This window comes from Apteryx mantelli, chromosome 25 (genome assembly GCF_036417845.1).
Source record: "Apteryx mantelli isolate bAptMan1 chromosome 25, bAptMan1.hap1, whole genome shotgun sequence".
Lineage (NCBI taxonomy): Eukaryota > Metazoa > Chordata > Aves > Apterygiformes > Apterygidae > Apteryx > Apteryx mantelli.
The window spans coordinates 11393564-11412013 of record NC_090002.1 but is presented as its reverse complement, the minus strand read 5'-3'; the positions used below and the strand labels follow the sequence as shown (position 1 = coordinate 11412013).

Genomic DNA, 18450 nt, shown 5'->3' with positions numbered 1-18450 from the left:
AAGGAAACATCCAATAATAAATTGCATTTGTTTTCCAGAAGAGTATTATGTTTATGGGTAAAACCTGGGTCATATAGTTAGCTGTTTCAATGCAGGTATCACACCACTGAAAGTCAACAATGAACGTATTTTATACAGTGCAGAACAAACAGACCATGAACTGGAGTTTCTTTTTAATATCTATATAAAAAATAATGAGCAATTTACAGATCTTTCTCTAGTCAGAACCTCAGAAGTATATATAAAGGTGCTGTACAATATATAAACATTTACACCCAGTACATCCATACATTGCTTAGCATTCCAAGGCCACATTGCTAAGTCATCTGATACAGTAAGTACAGATACAAGTTCTCTGGAAGGAGAAATCACAGACAGGTAAGACACTAAATTAGGTCACATTAACAGAAAAAATATATGGATAGTTTATGACAGGGAAATCATTTCAGTGGTGCTAATTCATCGTCGTATTAAACTTCTGAGTTTGTTACTGTACTCAATGGTAGGGCAGGTGTGTACAACTCAACATAAACAGAGTCTCCTGTCAAGAATACACGGTTAATATCTACATAGGCTACTTCAAAGTATTAAATATTTTCACAGTCATACTCCACAACATGGAGTATTTGTACATATGCTACAGCAATCAATGGATCATCCAATGTGAAGCAGCAGAGTGCAGTTCAGATCTGCCTTAAAGCCTATTTAATTTTCAAATATGTTTGTTTAAAAACCTGCTTGAGTAGTCAATTTGTACTTCTAAAGAATTGTTCAACTCAGAACTGATCCACTGTGCTTCATTAAACTTAAAAAACATTAAACTTTTCAAAGCCAAAAAAGATGCTCAATCACTTTCAATTAGCAAGTTGTATTAGTTTGAATTTTAACATGAGTAAGTAAAGCTTGACCTTCTGTACTTCTTTCGGCTTCTGCAAACTGGACCAAAGAGCTGCTTTTACTGCTTTTTTTTTTTTGCAGTCATTAAAAACCTAACACATCAGAAAATCATCACTAAAACTTCAAAGAAAATAAATCCCTTCAATTTTTCAGTTTGCTGTTCTTTCAGCTAATTATGACTGATGTGTAAGTAGAGTCTGTTGGTAACATTCCTCATATTAAAATATGTATTATAGCCCAAACAATCGATATTACATCTCATGTACCCTGTATTATCATTCTATTTAGCATTCTTAGAACAGATCACACATTTCAAATAAAATAGGGGAGACTTCTAATATGCACAGGCACAATGAACTTCATTCAAGAAGCTGACTACAGTGTTTGGTTCTGTCCTAAAGATCAACTGTTATCTTTACAGAGGAAAAAATTCCAATTCTTAACTAGCGTTAAATAATGAACGAAGGAAATTTCAGTATATAGCACCAGAATGAGGCTGAAAATAAATACGCACTCGCTGCATATGTTTGCAAAGAATGCTAAGGATGACATCCTGCCACAAGTGAAGCCGAAGGAATTATGCTATTTAACAGAACCCAGAATTTTCTCTTTTCAGACAGATGTTTGCCAACAGTTACTATGAGCATCCTTGTGAATCAAGAAAATAAAGCAATTTTGCTGTGTTCATAAAAAGCAAAATTACATCATGTCAAATATAATTTTTATCTACATGATTTTATATTAGGTATAAAAATTAAAAAAAAAACCACATCTGTTGGAACAGCATTAGTGGCTCATTTGCTGCCCTAGAATAGATGATAAAACTGACTCACCCATCTTCTTACAGAAACAGTAAGAACATGAGTCTTTCCTTAGGTAAACATGCAACATGCTCTTGAGAAAATACCCATTTCAAACAAAACCTTGTCTTTTCTGGGACTGGATTACATATGAGAAGGATTAGATTGACTGGATACAGTAGATAACTTGGCACAAGGACAAGTGAGTCATGATCACATTGGCAATATAGGCATTAAATAATTGTGTTCAGAAACTCACAATACTATCTGAGAAAGCCGTAGCAGTGCAACGTTGAGAGCAGCAGAACACCGCCTTCAAAAGGACAAGGGGACAGCAGCTTATGGAGGAGTTTCATTTAAGCAATCCAAAGGTCCTTCATGCAGCTTAGATAATTTAAGAACAAATCAAATACTTTCCACCCTCTAACCAGTTTCTGAAAAACGACAACTTTATGAAAAGAAATGGTGCTTTTAAATGACCATCATTAGAAACTTGATTAAAACATGTTTTAAAAAAGTGTCAGTCAAACCCGTTTTTCAGCCACACTTCCCGTTTTGGTGACTTTACATGCACTTGGTACCTTCCAAGGTCCAGGAGTTATTGGTGCTTTCTTGACTGGTGAACTGTTCTCAGATTTTGAAATTCCATCATCTTTGGTTTCATCAAGTGGCTGCATGTGTGTCTCTCTGTGTTGCCTGTTCAGAATAACAGTCTCCTGGGTTTCTAGCCTTCTTTGTTTCTCCATGGAAAGCAGTGGAATATTGGAAAGACTTGAAGTTTTGAATTTGCTGAAACTTGGCTCTCCAGAGTTTGACTTTTTGATTTTTTCATCTTCAGATGTGTTTGTCCTAGAGTCACCGGCCTTACTGAATGGAAGAGTATTTCCATCAAATGCTGGGTATTTTCTCTCCAGCAGCCACCATTCCTTCTTTCCAGAACTTTTCTGTTTTGTATCTTTCCTTGTGACTCCTATTTTACTGTTTCCACTTTTCAACTGCTCAACAGTCTTAATGTCACCACCAGTTGTTCTATCTTGATATTCTTGTAACTTGTCTAACATTTCTGTGTTTCCTTGCTTACTGAGATACTTCTGGGGACTGGCAGACCTGCTTTGATTTTCTCTGGAATACTCTGTCTTGTTACTGTTGTACAGCCCTATGTCTGTGGGTTTACTCTCACCTTTTCTGGAACTGTCAGATTTATGTGAGAGATTGCCATGGATCTTTTTAGGATCCCCTTTTCTAGGGCTGCGGAATCCTGTTTGATGTTGTCCCTCAGGTGTCCATAACCTTTCTGGACTTGCAGATGTGTCTCCTTTTGTCATTTCAAACCCAGGACTGGAGGGATGACCCCATCTGTTCTTCATTCTCTGGGGAGAAGACATAGGCTTAATCTCAGACAGGTTTTCAGTTAAAGTGCTTATCTTTTCAGGCACAGTGTTCTTTGCTTGTTCCAGTTTCTCAGACAGCTGAACTTTCATTAAAGCTTCTCCTGATATTGGTAAATAACACACTTCAGATGGGGAAGCAGAATGTGAAGATGAAGATAATGGTGACTGTTCTTCATATATTACATTTGACGAAGATGGATTATAACTATCCCAATCACCTGGAAGTGAACAGCGAGAGATTTGATTAAGTCATTACAGAAAAAAATCTACTAAATATTTTAGAAATGTGTTTACTACTGAGGTTCCAGGATGTTATGTGAAATCTTCAACTTAGAAAAGATTATGTAGTGACGTATTCTCAAAGTCTACTTAACCAGTTTTCTGTACTGCATTGCTCTACAAGCTACAATCATAAGGATGTGATTTTGGAAAAAAACTTGTGCTTAGAATGCTGGCATGATCTCTGTGGGAATGACGGGGTCTTGTATCAGCATAACTTTAGAGCCTACATAGCAGCATTGCAAAATAAAAAACTCGTTGACCTACAGTGTTATGATTTATACTAAAGAAAACTGAAAACAAAAAGCTGAGGTTATTCATAGTTTTGCACTTTAATAATAGAAAGAGAAGAATCACAAGACATGCAGATTTACCAAGTCTTTAAGGAAAAACCAAGAAAAGCACTGAAAGCCCTTAATGTTGCTCAGGTTTCACGTAGGGACACAGACTGGAAGGAGCCAAACCTGAAGGAGGAAGAGAAAAAGCCCAGAACTACATACCAAAATCACAAGAGTACAGCAAGCAAGATTTCAATCAGAAGTGTACAATTAACAGCAAGACAAGAAGCAACACAGCCCTTCCCCTTCTCCCCAGTTGCTGATCTAATCTAAGCTGCTAAACCTGATCTAAGACCTTGCTTTTGACAGAAAGCTGAACCAGATGATCTCCAGAGGTCCCATCTGACCTTTCTATGATTCTGCTTTTCTATCTTGAGTTCAGGAGATTTCAGTGAACAAGAAGGGGCAGGAATTATTCCAGATAACTATTGCACAGTCTTCTTGGTGCATGTTAAACACTATTTATCACTGCTGAAATTATGCCAATCTTAAATAGTTGTCAATAAGGAGAAAACTGGAGCTGTCGACACACCAGCTCCTTCTCTCCCAGCTTGTAAATACTAATTTTAAAGGGACAACAACCGCTCTGAAAACTTCAACAGAAATTCATCAGAACACAAAAGGAACCTTTTGACAGCCTTAATGACAAGGTAATTCAGTGCGAGACACAATGTCAGCTAGGGATCTAGCAACGTGACATAGAACAGATCTTGTAGTTTGCAGATAGACTGTTTCCATGCCACATACTAATTCACTCTGGTTTTACTGTGCTGTGCAATTTGAACCAATGATGTTAAATCTTCTAGTTCTCTGGGTGAAAAAATCTAAGCAGATTTTATCTCCTGAGTGGATGTCAGTTGCTGCCTGTAAACAACTGAATGTATCAAACTATTTGAAAGTTCAAACTGTGGGTTTTAAATTTGATTTTCAAAGGGTAAATTCACAGGTCATTACTATTACTGAAGAGCTCTTCATCAGAAAAAGCAACCTTACAATTTAAGAACTGTGCCATCAAAAATCTTGTTGTCAGCATCAAGGGTTAAAAGATCAAAACGCTTACTTTAAAAAAAGAATGTTCTTTGCTTTAAAATACTTCCATGGCTGGAAATCTTTTTGATTTGTAATTCTGGAGCATGTCCCAAGTAAGACTCAAAATAATTAGTTCTGTACTCTGCTTTGTAGGTGAACTCAGAGCTCTTGTAAGCATTTGCTTCGTGAGCAAAGCCTTCTCCCTTGTTTCAAAAGTTTTGGCTTTGAAAAACCACAAACCAAACACACTAGAATTTAGAAGGCTAAAAACAGTGAATTAAACCTGTATAGAAACAACATACTTGCAAGAAGCATTTTGAACCAAGTACTGTATCATACAGAATCTTAAATTAAATGGCAAACTGATAATTGTCATATTTGCATAGGAGAATAGGGGAGATTAATTTTGACAGAGCAGAGAAACTGATTCCAACTGCAAATATGCAACAATTTCACACTTCATGTAATTTTCTTAGGTACCTGTCATGTATTAATTTTTACCAAACATTCCTTATTTTTGAAAATATATATGAGCAGCCTGTACAACTATCAAAAAGGGAACTGCTAACTATTTCAGTGAAACAGCATAAAAGTGTCTTTATTAGACTCTATTCCATTGTCTCGGACCCTTACAATGAATGAGTATTTTAGATGACGTACTGTGATCTGGTATCAAGCCAGTCCCTGGTCTCAGCAGCAGCAAAACTTTATTCCCGCCAGCCTGAATCAGCTCAATGGCTCGTGTGTGAGTGATTCCTTGGGTGGGTTCTCCATTTATTTCAACAATTTGGTCACCAACCTGACAAGAAAACAGCAACCAGCTTAATCTTTATGAATCACTGCCACCAGAAATTATTTTTAATTTAGATAGAAAAATTATAGAGGCAGATGCATCTATTTTTTTTCTCTCATACTAAATCTACTCGGCAATAACAATACCATTCCATCATTGCTGATTAATACAGTACAACATTGTGGCTGTTCAGAGTTCTTCACACAGGTCTTCTACTCAGCCAGCTCAGTAAAAGATCTCTGATTGCTTAAAACACATCCTCCATTTATTTACTAGTGAGCAGACAGATACAGTCATGTTCTTGAATACATTTTCATCCTGGATCATCTTATGCAGGGAGCTTATTGATGAACCATGTAAAACATTGCAACATGCATCTGTTTAAAGTCATATGAAATTAGGTAAGTAACGCAGTAACTTCTCTACGTTTAATAAAAGCTGAATACTATTATGGCAGAACAGGCTTCATATAAAGGAAAGGATTTTTTATTCTAGGTAAGAGAGTTCACCAACATTATGCAGTTAATAGTACTGAGGTTTCTGAGGCCAATTAGCAACTTAAAGAGATAATGGACATCTAATTACAATTCATGCTAACTTTGCAGGCTACCAGAAAGTGGCTGAAATATAACTCTTACAAAAAGTGTCATGAAATCTATTTTGCAATACATGGATCAGCCGATGGATGTCACTAGTGCATAAAATTAGCCACTTAAAGAGACTATCTGGGCTCTGTTAAATGTCTCTGCCAAAGAAAGTCACTAGTTGGTTACTCATCTGATAGGACAGGAAGCTCCACACCACACTATGGGCACCATGTTGTGCTCAGCTGCCATTAATTGGGTGAGAAATTCTTCTTAGTTATTTAAGAGTACAGCCATGAAATGACAGCATTTTACAGCTGAAGAAGGAGAAAATGAATGTCATAAAGATAGTGGATAATCTCATACTGGGTAGGTACAGACCCTCTGTCCTCACTGGGACCTCTTGGGGAACATGGCACTAAACCTTTGGTCCTGCTCCACCACTCCCACCAGTGCCTCATCTGCAGCTGTTCCAACGCTTACTCCAATAGCACATCCACCATCATCATTGCAGCAAGCACATTCATTAATGAAATAATAAAAGCACTGAGATAGCTGGGGCCGGTGCCCAGAGTGCTTCAACAACCACCATGGGCAAAGTAGTGCAGACAGCAGCACGTTTTACCTGCCTTCTCACATTATACTAACACTTTTCCTGCTATTGCCACTCACAGATCTGCATCAAGCAGTATTTTATTCACACAGATGCACCTCCAGAAATGAAATGAGGATGAAAAGCTAGGCCTTTCAAAGGCTGGTGGGACAAGCAGCTGTCTCCACTCCGAATCCACTTTTCAGATGTGATTGCACTAGTGTAACACAATTTCAGCATCCAAACAGCATGGGTTTGCAGTTGAACCCTGCTCTATCGTACAGTGTAGGTATCTACCAGTCTAAAGTAGGGCCTCTGGGAAATGGTAAGCCAAGAACTGATCCTGTTGCTCATATGGAGTTGAATCTTGCTCAACATCTTTGCCACCTACGATTATAAGGCACCCCTCGTGTACTGGCCAGAAGGTGATCAGCTACCCATGGTCCCTCCCCCTGACCATAGGGAACTATTTTTGGACTCTTACTTGAACACAGCTGTGCTAGGAGAGACCATTAGCCCCTGTCAGGCCTGTTCTGTCCCCTGGAGGAAGATGACATGCACATGGAAGACAGTTAATATCTATGACAGTGTGAAAGCAAACACTTGGGAGAGAGAGTGTTTTCAAGAATATCTTGCCATCACATTCCCCACGACTAATCTATGTCTTGGCACAGATGATCTATGTTAAGTAGAGTGCAGTCAAAGCACATCTGAAAACAGAGCCTAATGCTGCTGTTACATGTCTCCCACCAAAGAGACAGGAGTCCGTAAAGTCGAATGGTGCCAGAGGTCAGGGAATTGTATATGTTTGGTGATGTTTATTGCTGTTAAGTTTCTCCAGGCAAAGATCCATTTTCGCAGCTGGGAACCTTTTGGTTGCTGCTGCCTGGAAAGCAAAGCTCTGGAGCTTAGTATAACACCACTTAAAGGAGAAAATATTAGTACTAAAACACATAAGTCTCTCAAGCATTAGGGAAATAGTTAATTATTGTAAAGAATTAGGATAATAGAAGTTAACAACACTTAGAATTTCACATCCAGATAAGCCTCGCAGTAGCATCAACAAGTATCTGCATACTGCAGTACAAATGGAGGCAAAGAGTTGTGTCACTGGCTAGTGTAGCAGAATGGCCCATACAGTACTAGTGCAGGACTGCAAGCGGGATGGCATCTCGCAGGTACCTGACTCAGTTCCACGCTCTCGCCTGTGAAAATTTAGCTTTGGACACTGGCTACAGATTCTCACTCACCATCATTCTTTGCCATTGTACCCATGTGTTTTGCTTTTAACACAGTATTTGAAAGTGAATTCCTTACACAAACATAAGAATTAACATAGCAATCTTAGGAAAAAAAAAATTAGGCTTAGATCTTCCAAGTGCTGCACAGAACAGCAATAACAGCACACACAAAACTTCTTCACAAATTCACTGACTTGGACAGTGATTCTTCTTTCAGTTTTCTGCTTCACTGTGCAATTTCTTTTCTGGGCTTCTAAAATATCATCCATCCCGCATAACTGTTGCTCACACCCTGGGACATGTACATTATCATAACTCCAGCATGTGGATGGATGGACAGTTTGTTCTGGAGGGGCAGAGCTGCTCATATATTTTCTTCTTTAAAAGCCCAGCCTACTGCCACAGAATTTGCTATCACTGTACAATAACAGCTGAAAGACTGGCAGCTATCCAGATACTGCTCTGCCTGCTGGGACCCTGCACTCATAAACGCACAAGATTGTTACCATTATAGGTAATTAAATACATCAAAAGGCCAACTTCTGTACTAACAAACTGATCAGAGAAGACAAACTCACATGTATTCTCCCATCCTTGATTGCTGGCCCATCTTCAGCAAGTCGAAGGATGAATAAGCCCATGTTGTATTCCTTTCCTCCACGAAGACTGAATCCAAACCCTCGAGGGCCTCTTTCCAATTCTACTGGATAGCAGCCAAGATTCTGTGTAGAAAGTGACATGAAAAAAAGATGAGGAGCTGTAGGCAGATTTAAACTTTTGTTTTTCTGGAAAAATGCTTCACACTTTATGAAGAATGCGCAATACATAATTTAACCTGAATTCATCACAACTCATGTATGATTAGGTATAGTAGTTTCATGCTAACTCAAAATGTACAGAACATTTTTCCATCTAAGTTTTAGATATGCATGAAATTTCTTTAAGAAATCTTGCCAAAGAGTCTGGAGTGGTCCTGTTCCAAAGATTTGCTGTTCCTTTCATAATGAGTATTAAACTATACTAAGGAGATAATCAAATTTAAAACATTAGCAAAAACATTCTCTCAAATGCTTTAGTCCATTTTTATAAGCAACTTTTCTACCCATGTCTGACAGGAAAATGTTTCATTGTCCTGCTCTTGAATATTCAGTGGTAATTCCTCTGTCTTGATGAACCAGTATTTTGCATGCCCCTGCATCCTTGGGATGGTTACCTGTACCTGGGAATGACGGCTACCAATTACTGAAGCAACACTGGCCTCAGATTGCGTCAAGTGCTTATGCTCGGGCCATGAAAGCCTGAAACTATTTGATACTTCTTTTCCAGCTTCACCTTCCGTGACTCCCCTAAAGAGGTAAAAGGAAGTGGATGTTACCTTTGCATTTAAAGAATTATCATCATAATCTCTATAATAAATTTAGTGTGGAATCCAACACACAGTAATTCAGCTGACAGTACAGGCTTCTTACATATTGAGCATATACATGACTTCACGTAAGGCTGCTTCTTGATCATCTACGGCTTATAAACAAAATCACTAGAAGCACGCTAATGTCACCTAATGTCAGACTCCTGGCACAGTGGCAGAGTTGTAATACTTGCTTCATTCAGAGTATGGAGACTTCAATCATATTATCTAAGAAACCAAAGGAGAGTGAAAAAACGAGAATGCAGACTTATAGCTCAGACTTGTAGCAGACTTGTAGCTCAGCCTCAATCATTTCTTGGGAAAGCTTCTTCCCAATCCCTCTTTCACACAGACCTGCTTCATTTTGAGTTTAGTGCATCCCCAGCTCATTCACAGAACATGATGAAGTATCTGAACAATGCCTCAAACATTCCATTTCTAGGAAGTCAACTCACATTTATAATTTAATCCCATGCACTGTCATCACCACAATGCTGAACGAACCTCACTACTGATTTTCCAGAAACAAGGACTCTACTAACAGAACTGCCATACTGCAGTGACCACTCCATTCTGACACTGCTCAAAGGCAGCTTTCTGTTTTAATATTTAAACAAATGTTATGAGATTACTCTTACAAGCTGCAACAACCACACTGGTTGAGCTTTTCTGGTTGTTCTCAGTTCCTTTTGCCAAAACCAAAAGCTCTGTACCTGTCTGCACTGGAAGGGTTGTTCTGTGCTGATCCCAGAGGTCTGTGCTGTGGAGCTGGACTCTGTTTGGCAGAATTTGTTCCTGATGGAGGACCATGATGTTCTAATGAATTCAAACAAAATCAACAGTCAGAGAGACTTTCCCAAATACAAAGGTAGCGACACTTATGATAAGACAACAGCGACTATCAGTGCTCTGTCTCCTATTCTCAGCTGCCTAGAACAAGAAGGCAGGTTTGTATCTTAAATTTCAGGAAAAACAATCAGTTTTCTGAGAATGAGCTGAAAGGCAAGTCTGTGTAACAGCTGATATGCTGTTCATAATGAATGCTACTGCCACAGCATCTCAGATCAAGTCTAACTCACACCAGTTAAAAAGGGAAAGAGGATTTTCCTAGGTCTAGTGCCATAAGCCAGGAACCATAGCAGAGTTCATTGGTTCCACTGAATATAATTCCTATGAATTTTATTCATACCTAAATTTCTTTTTTCTCAAACAATAAAATTTTAACTGAACCAGACATGAACAGAAGTGTTTTAGACTGCCTGCACATAGATAAAGACTAGAAGGTATTAGAGTTAGTCATATCCACAAAGTTGGTTCGGATATTTAATATAATAAAAATTTATAAGAGATGAAGAAGAACGTCCATTTGAGAACAAATCCCTTTTTGAAAGTAAGAGAAGTCTAAGGATCTGCAGGGGCCGTCAGGATTCACAGGTGAAGATGCTAACAATGGGGAGGAAACTGTCAACTCTTCCAAGCCACAACAGAGAGTTTTCTACAGGAAAGCTGCAGGAAAGATTATGAACTATTCTGACAATTAAATTGATGCGACTAGTTTACTGGTATGTTATCAACAGGAATTTTAGGACATTTTGCCTTCTCTCCCATAGGCTAAAAATTAAAATGTAATGGTATTTTAAGAAAATTCTTGTAAAGCATTTTTTAAGATGATTCTTCCCTTCCACACAAAATACAGTGATTGGACACTTACAATAAATCCATTGCATTTATGGAAAAACTTGTTTCCAAATACAAAATGTCTCTGTCACTTAGAAGAGCAATGAACCATACTCTATGCAGAAAGCTGCCTCTTAGCTAGAACCTTAAACGGCAAGTTGTAGCCCAAGATGGACTTATGTACTGAATTATAAATTAATGAACTCCTTTTCCTGTTAATGTTTTTAAAAAACATCCCAAAGAGACAAACTAGATATGTTCCAGTCTTCTGTTAAGTGTGTCACAGTAATCCATTTTTGAGTCAAAACAAACAGACAAACAAGCAAACCTCAGGAACACATACAAAGTGCACATGCACCTTAAGGTAAGGAAAACATAATGCAGCTTTGTCTGCTGCACATTATTAGACTGAATTTCTCAGACGTGCCAGACCTCAGAAGTCCTTCAGAGGACTGCTTGGCGCTATTACTATGATATGCCTTAAAGAGGTTTTTCTTTAGAGACAAAATGTCAACTTTTATTTCTGCTTTATACTCAGAATTTTAATTTATAAGCACGGCAAGGAAAAGGCCATCTGTTTGTATGAATTCTCCAGTCCTCTATTCAGCCTGCTCTCTTGCATTTCTATCTAGCTAATACATGACAGAAGCTGACAGGCTCCTGCTTTTGTGAAAAATGTTAAAGAATGTCTTCTGGAGCATGAAGTGAAATTCGTTTATTCATATGAAAAGCAAAGATCATATATCTGTGAAAGCTGGGAGGGAGGAAGGGATAGACAGGAGGATACATGGTAGTATTTTCATTGCCAGTCTGAGGACAGCAGTAAAGAGGATGCACCGGGGAACAGTAAACTCCATTAGGACTTACATTTTATGATGCTGAATGGCTTCTGGCAAAATGGGCATTTTTCTCATTGGAGTTACATATTATATTCTTCCTAAGTGTTATCTGCTATCTTGTGATCAATCTCAATAAAGCTCAACTCTCTCCCCAGCACCCCAGTAGGGGAAAATGATTGAAGCCCTGACTAATTTACATCCTCTCTGGCCTCCTTCCCTAAGGGATTTTGCTGTATGGTAGGTTGTGTTGTGAGCTGAACTGTATTTCTCCAACTACACCAATGAGAATTTTGAAGCAGTAATATACTCTCGTTTCTGTGGAAGAGGCTCTGCTTATATTTCCTCCATTGTCCCAAAATTCTCTACACCCAGACGTGCCAACTTCAGCTCCTTTAAGTCGCACAGTTTTTCTGACTGGTCTTTTCAGTTTACTTTTATCAGCTGCTACTGACGCTTTTTTTCTCTCGTTGATTCTCACTCAGATTGGTATTTTATCTCTACATTATGGCTACAAATCTGTAACTGAGGAAATGGAAAAAGCCAAGTTCTTATACAGAGTCCAGGTAGGGTCAAGAACAAATAAAGGAAAGTTTATTCTAAAGACAAAGCCGATTAAGAGCCCTAGAGAAACAGATCTAATGCAACCAACTCAGACTTCAATTGCATTATGAACATTGCCCTGGGCAACTGCTTTGAGGTGTGTCCATTTACTCTGGAATGAATTCGATTTGAAAAAATGAAAATTTTCATAGAAAAATAACTGAATTTATACAAGTCTGTTTGCTTCGAGCATTAACACAAAGAGAAAGCAAGTCTTTGCTATTCTATATTGCATGATGAGATAGCATGTTAAATATTTGCAATGAATATGAAATTAGAGAATGATCTGTTGGTTTTATTCACATTCTGGCTTTAGGTATTTATTATTTAAAAGGTGAGAAAAGCCAAATTTCTGGCACAATAACAATAGCCAGTTTAATTAAACTCACAAACAGCAACCCAGAAAAACGCAGTAGTAAGCAGGGTTGGAAAATAATTTTTTCTCATGAAATGATTGGATTTTACATATTTATAGTGAAATGTTTGTGTAGGAACAATACCATATTGAAAGCAATGTTGCATGGGAGCTTTCATTAGAAAATACGATCTCTGAAGATGTGACTTTGCAGTCACAAATATCCATTTTGCTGTTTAGAGGATATGACTGTTGTGTGCAAAGAACTTGCTAGCAGCAGGAAATCATCTGAATAGGATTTTTATGGCGCGATGTGACCATTTTTCAAAATGTATTTTTAGAAGACACAAGAACTACAGAATGTTTCTGTTGTATCCTAGGGATGTGGTACTAGGCAATTTGTGTATTTTCACATAGCAGGAAGAAAAGACACAGAGTGCCTAACTGGAAAGGATCTAAAAAGCAGGTGCTCACAGGCTTTATAGCACCTAACTTCTGTGCGGCAGCAGGGCCCCTGCAGGACAGCAGTTTGGCGGAGCTGCGTCAGGGTGCTTCACAGTGTCCTGATAGACTACTTCATACCCTTGGAACAGAGCTTTCCTACAATGACTATAGCAGCAAGAGATATGTATTGCCCAGGAAGGTGAGAAAATTCTCTCAATCTAGTCTTGTCTGCTGTAGCTCCCCCAGAAGAGATAACTTCTCTTTAGTTGAAGAATATGAGGTCTGGATAAGACATATTTCCCCATGAGCAGCAGTCTCCCTCTCTCATGTGAGAAACCATGAGAATTTCTCTTACCCTACATCAGTTCTCCATACATCTTATTTTTCAATATAACCATTTCGGCAGCTGTCCCACTTGTGCTCAGTTCCTACAGAGCAAATGAATGAGCTTCACTTTCTTTCATTCAATGGGAGATTATTTTCTTTAAATTCCAAACATCTCACGATAATCCATTTTGTGCATTAACTTTAGAAGCTATTAAACATCACTTTCTAAACATTTCACTTTTCGTAGGACACATTCACCCGACTGTTATGCATCTTCCTTACCTTCCTCGGCAACGACAGTCAGAGTTACCACATTGCCTGCATCTTTAATCAGCTGCACTATATTGTCATGTGAGAGCTCAATAATTGATTGACCATTCACTGCCGAGATGCGGTCTCCCACTTTCAGCTTCCCACACTGTTCAGCTGGACTCCCGTCTATAACACGTCCAATCTTATGAGGAATCACTAGGAAATCAAAAACAGGCATATCAGCTTTTTCAGAACACAATTAATATTCATTTAAGTTAGGCATCATACAGACCCAGAATCACCATAATCACCCCACAGACTATTCCTACTCTAAAGGGTAGTATTTCAAAATGAATTAAATATGGGGTGGGGTGTTCACCAACAGACACAGCTACACCTTACCTGGCCTCTGCAGGGAAGGAACAACACTGTTAGCTCCTTCAAGAGTGCCCCTCTTCCTGAAACATGATATATCTTGTGGTTTTAGGTGTTATGAAGATCTTTATACATGTTGGTGTTGTCAGCCATATCCTAGGATTAGCTACCTGAAGATAACAGTAAGCTACCGGAAGATTAGCTACCTGAAGATAATAATAAGATAGCACTGCCTCTCAGTGTCCCTCTTGTATACATTGCTCCATGGAGCATTCAAAGGTGCTGAACCCTGAACCCAAGGAAAGTTCACTGAGAACAAAAAAAGAGAGGGATGCTCCACTTAAATACAATTCTTTCCTTCAGGCTTCTCTCCAGCTGGAAGAGCATCTCCACTGCTCCAGCAGCTCCACACTACCAGCTAAGGGCTGTATTAGTGCTTGTGGAGAGTTGTCACCAGTCAGAGAGAAGCCATTGCAACAGGAGGAGCATACCAAAACCTCAGGCAAAAGAGCGAGCGGTTCATTGTGCTGTTTGCATCTGATACTGAAGGACATTGCACTAAATCAAAGCACATCAGCATGCTTTCCTATGCATCTAGAGCAACCTTTCATTCATCTGAGTCCCTAAAGCACAGCAAAATTTGTTTCTGTCCTTACAGAATCTCATCAGGGCTCTTCTGCCCACTGTGCAGACTTCTTAGTAACTCCATTTCTAAGCAGAACTGTCACTTCTCTTGACTGACCTCTATACATTTTCATGAATGCTCTTCCTGTTAACTTCCTGTAAAAACCTGTTTGTATATCCAATGCCTGAAGCAGGTTTGACATTTGACATTGACAGTGGGTTTAAGTTTATTAGTCCCTGCTCTCCCAAACATGCTTCCTTTTGAGGGATCAAAAAGGTGAGGAATGTTACACACTTTTCAAGATTATCAACTGACATTTCAAAACCATGACAGGAAATCCAAAACACTTTCAGAAAGAGACATCAGCTGAGATCATCACCCAAGATTAAAAAAACCATTAAGCTTTGTTTTAATGAGCAAACACACACAGTGGTTACTGCACAAGAACAGACATTAAAGCCTTCTAGCATTTACCATGAGTTTAAATTTTAATTACACTTCCCTTAAAAGACTGCTTTTTTAGTATTATCTAAACCTAAGAGACAACTGTGAAGAGAAAAACAGTGCAGGGTTGCAGACTCACAGCTGCCGATTATTTGCTTTAAAATATCCCAGCTTTAGAGGAACACAGTGGCTTCATTTTAAACTGTGGCAAAGAAAAGTTCATCACACAACACATTCATGTACCTATGTCTCTTATTTCTGCATGTTAGAAACAGCCCAGGACCACAGTGCTTACATTTCCAGTGCTGAAATAGGTTTCAATTAACTTCCACTATTTCCATTTGTAGTATCAAACAAATATGGATTTGCAGCAGATTCTCTGACCAAAATGTTGTCTATAACAGTTTTATAGCAATATAATACCAATGTTATAGCAGAATTCTGTTTGTAATATTTTTTATTAATACCCAACTGACTAGACAACACAACATCAACCCACAGTGATTCTAACACAGGACACAATCACTTTCACAGTATCAGAGGGTGACAGTTCCAGGCCCGAGTGTTACCATGGGAACTGCTTTTATAAAAAAAGTCAGCAGCTCTGCGTATTGACCTCGTATGGCAGCAATAACTCACCACTCTGCTGCAGCTCTGTCTTTCACAGCCTAGGCTGACACTAGGTACTTTCCAAAATGGTTGGTTTCAGAATTCTTAAAAAAGATATCATCTGAGCCAAGATTGCATCACACTCAAAATACATGTCATATGAATTCAGCATAATGTTATTTAGAAGAACTGTTTTTAGCATGCTCCTGCTGTTTTTCATTGTACAGCAAAATGAAATGGAAAAGCAGAAGAAAGTGTCCAAGTTCAAAAAGAGGACACTCAAGCCATAATTGTGTCAGTCTGGAACTACTTGAGGAGGTTTCAGAAAGGTGATTTACATCAAGGAGCTATGGGAATTGGGTAAAGAGTTCAGGAATTACCCATTTTTTAATGGCAACAAATTGAGTCAGTTTGTGGGTGAATTCACTGAGTTGGTTTGTATTTTAAGAGCTGACACAGATAACTAACTCAATGGACAAAGGGAATAAATCTCAACAGGATGATCCTACTCATCAACTCATGCAGAAAATGTTCAATAGTTTATACTTGGCACTGCTAGATAACTAGCAGCTATCAGCACATAGAATACAAAATGCATTTGATTACACAGAACAAAACTGCTCTTGTGTAGGGGGTCACAAATCTTTCCATTAATTGAGCTGGATTCCAGAGCTTCCTGCACGCAGCTTCTCTTATTCATTTCTGCTCACAACGTATCTTTTTATTTTTGCTTTTAACCTTGGTTATTTTGCTGTTTATCTTTACAACTATGCCTGAAGCCAAATCCATGTATCAGAACTGTAATACAAGACTGTGCTACCTTTTCATTTTGAGGATCTTTCTAGGCAAACACCCTATCTTCCTGACAATAACAACTTCCTTGCTTTCTTCCAAGTGCTGCAGTTTCTACTTTCTCAGATCCCCAAAATAAGAAGTTCTTCCTGAATAGGGCGTACAAAACCAAGATTGAAGCTATACTTCCATTAAAATGCCTATGAATTAATGGAGTGTACAGAACACACAACACTACCACAGCCTGAAAACTATCAATGTCCTGAAGACTACCCTGTCACAAATGCTTCACACTCCATGTATGGACTGGTTGAATATGATTTATTTTCTCCCTGCTCCTCACTTATGCCACAGTTGGGTGAAAAAGAGCATAAACATGAAGCAAGACAGACTAAACTTCAGTTTGGATTGTGAAAGTACTGTGAGTGAAACAAGACTATACCTACACAGACTGCTGTATATGTAACATAACCACATCCTAAGGAAGGAAAGATCACTGAAGAACCCACAACCCTGAGTATGCTTGCTAATGACAACAGCAGTTTTGGTACACGTATCACGCTAAAACACTCGGGCACCAGTGAAGCCAGGTACTGACAACACTGGCCAGAATATAGCACTTACCACCAGGTGGAGGTTTATTTTTTGAGGTGAGAATGACGAAGCCAAATCCTTCATTTTCCTTCCGCTGTAGACGGACATCATAGACCTCTGAGGACTGCTGGCTTGCAAACTCTACCCGATTCAGTCGGGGAGACCCATTTTGGGCTGAGATAGGCTGTGACTCCTCCTCCTCTGGTTGCTTTTCTCCTTACAGGTAGCAGACAAACAACAAATAAGAAAAAAACAATACCGCTGTTCTATTAGGTAACTACAACAAAACTGTACATATCAGTATCAGTACCAGCACAAAGAAATAGTGCCTGCCTGGGACAGCAGTGGGCAAATTTAGTAGCAATATAATCAAGATCAAACAGAAATCAGATGCAAAATAAAGCATTCAAAAGCCTGATGACTTAAAGGTTCAATTTATCAAGATGTACTTCTTTTCATTTCATTTCACGTATATACATCTTCTCTACAGTCTTATGAATCATGTAAATCTTTTTCATTTCTCCCCTTCGGTCACCTTTTTGCTAAACTGGTAAGTCCTAGTTTAGTCCGTTTTTCCTAACATGAAAGCTTTCCTATAGCTCTTATCACTCCTCTAACCTCCATCTGAACTTTTCTAGCTCTATAATACTCTTCTGAGATGCGGTAATCAGAATTGCACCAAGCATTAAAAACATGGATGCCCTATGGAGTTCCATAACAATGTGTTAAAATTTATCTTCTAGCATCTATTTGCCTTTAAGATTTCCCCTCAGCATTGAAATGATGTTTCCAGAGAGCTATCCAGACTGGCTTCTTGGTTCTTCTTGTGCATTAATAGCTACTTTAGAGCTTAGCAATTGTAAATGAACAGGTCATGTTATATTTTCCCTGAAATGCATTACTTTGTGTTTATCAACACAATTTCATCTGCAATTTTATCATGTACTCAGTAACAAGGTATCTTTTGGTAACTCCAGGCCAAAGTGTGAGTCTGTATTGAGACTGAGCCTGTAGCCCACACATTCTTTCATCTACCTGAAAATGAAGAGAAGGTTATGAGAATTTCACAGTTAGTGTTTTCATAGTTTATAAAGGAATATGTTTTTCTACTTATACAAACTTGGAATTTATGGTTAAATGATGCAATGGAAAAGCAATCCTAATT

General features: G+C 38.6%; 1 protein-coding gene across 3 annotated transcripts in view; it reads right to left on the bottom strand.

The window, feature by feature from the left end:
* Positions 1-156: 156 nt before the first annotated feature.
* Positions 157-18450, bottom strand: part of MAGI3 (membrane associated guanylate kinase, WW and PDZ domain containing 3) — an 86830-nt gene continuing 68536 nt past the window's right edge. For 2 of the 3 annotated variants that reach the window (XM_067310686.1, XM_067310687.1), the window contains 7 exons: positions 17316-17501; positions 13877-14062; positions 10066-10168; positions 9164-9290; positions 8523-8666; positions 5395-5533; positions 157-3306 (listed from right to left, as the gene is read on the bottom strand). In XM_067310686.1, coding sequence (XP_067166787.1) covers positions 2222-3306; positions 5395-5533; positions 8523-8666; positions 9164-9290; positions 10066-10168; positions 13877-14062; positions 17316-17501 — 1970 coding nt within the window. In that variant the 3' untranslated portion in view covers positions 157-2221. Of the gene's footprint in view, positions 3307-3741; positions 3832-5394; positions 5534-8522; positions 8667-9163; positions 9291-10065; positions 10169-13876; positions 14063-17315; positions 17502-18450 lie in introns of all 3 variants that reach the window. The other variant, XM_067310688.1, reaches the window with a different exon arrangement.